The following is a 1842-nucleotide window of genomic DNA, read 5'->3' as shown; positions in this document are numbered from 1 at the left end:
ATCCTAATGTTACACTGTTTGTATTTACTTTAACTTAATCTTCACCGAAGAAAATATATCCATCGCCATCTTGTAGATTTTTCATTAAGCATTCTTGAGTTATTCTGCCTGTGATGTCAGGAGATAATTGTGCACACTTGTGTTTTTATGTCATTATTAGGGAGAATACTTGGTAAAAATAATAATTTTGTGATGCCGTAAAATTCATTATTTTACTTCAATAGGGTTGAACGGTTCGGATTCCGCCTTGGCCAGCATGAACAACAGTCTTACTCCGGCACTCCGAGAACAACAGATGAAGTTTCAGCAACAACTGTTTCATTTGAAACAACAACAGCAACTACAACAACATCTTTTGATCCAACACTTTCAGCAGCAACAGCAACAGCTTGTCCAGCAACATGAGAAACAACTACAGGACAGTTTTAAGGTAAAGTGCACCATAAAAAACAAACTTATGGACGCAGCTAGATGTGGGGGGCTTCAGATCCCCAGCTTTTTAAATAAATAAATAAAATTATAAACAAAATCAATACCTGTTACTGATTTTGCATTTAACTAACCTGTATAAGTATTTTTTAAGAATTAGAGATTTATCAAATTTATAGTTTATTACAAGTACATGTATCAAAACCTGTAGGATTTAGACCCCCCCCCCCACAATTATAATTTCGTAACTATGCTCATGAGACACCTCCCCTCTCACACCATCCATTCAGGTATCCTTAATCGAATAGCAAGATTGATTGTAAAACTCCCACAGCTCAAAATGCGAAGCCTGTTTAGTGGCATATTGCACCTCGAACCTTCTGATCCACTACTATGTATGCTAACTACTAGTCCCTGTCTCGTCACTGAAAGGAAATACGTCAAGGATAATACAGAGTTTTAAACTAGATAGAATACCTACACGAGTTTTACCTTTAAGTCAAGGTTAAAAGATTATCGTGTAATGTTTGACTGCACTTTGCCTCTTCGTTCCGAGTACTGAAAACATATTCACACTTCCAATTGCGAACAAAAAACAACGCATGCGATTTATAACGATTGACATTTCCCATCAAACGAGGTCCTACTCTTCAAGTTTTTTTAAGGCTTTATGCGAAAAAAATATTATCAATGACTTTTCAATCAATATAATAATATCATCTGGACATCACATTTGAAGAAATATAAAGAGATGGAAAGCTTTATAACTAGAGAAGACGTACTTCTTTACTTATTATCTGGTCACTCAGCTCTCTCTCTCTCTGTCACACTCTGATTTGTAACACCAATTTTCTGTCGCAGTCATAACACTTCATAAAAAATGAACACACCAGGAAACAGGTTCCTTCTTCCAGGTATATTTACATCAACAGACGTTGGAGGAGCAACAAAAACTTGAGCGAGAAAGAATTGAAAAGGAAATTCTTGACACAATAAAGAAAAAAGAAAAGCGTGAACAAAGTAGGTGGTATAGGTCTTGTAAGTTTCTTTATTTTACTTATAACACTGTTGTATATTTCTCTTTTGTTACTTATAACACTGTTGTAAGTTTCTTTATTTTACTTATAACACTGTTGTTTCTTTATTTTACTTATAACACCTTTGTAGGTTTCTTTATTTTACTTATAACACTGTTGTTTCTTTATTTTACTTATAACACCTTTGTAGGTTTCTTTATTTTACTTATAACACTGTTGTAAGTTTCTTTATTTTACTTATAACACCTTTGTAGGTTTCTTTATTTTACTTATAACACTGTTGTTTCTTTATTTTACTTATAACACCTTTGTAGGTTTCTTTATTTTACTTATAACACTGTTGTAAGTTTCTTTATTTTACTTATAACACTTTTGT

The 1842-nt window shown here is 33.2% G+C and overlaps 1 protein-coding gene across 1 annotated transcript; it reads left to right on the top strand.

Moving 5' to 3' along the window:
* Positions 1–224: 224 nt before the first annotated feature.
* LOC106477905 (histone deacetylase 4-like) lies at positions 225–1449 on the top strand (the record flags this gene model as incomplete). The annotated part of the gene is made up of 2 exons (XM_013938424.1): positions 225–430; positions 1344–1449. Coding segments are annotated over 2 exons (312 nt in total), but the record flags the coding sequence as incomplete, so codon positions are not given.
* Positions 1450–1842: the final 393 nt, after the last annotated feature.

Source organism: Limulus polyphemus, unplaced genomic scaffold, assembly GCF_000517525.1.
Source record: "Limulus polyphemus unplaced genomic scaffold, Limulus_polyphemus-2.1.2 Scaffold96417, whole genome shotgun sequence".
Taxonomy (NCBI): Eukaryota; Metazoa; Arthropoda; class Merostomata; order Xiphosura; family Limulidae; genus Limulus; species Limulus polyphemus.
This window is presented reverse-complemented; position numbering and strand designations above follow the sequence as displayed.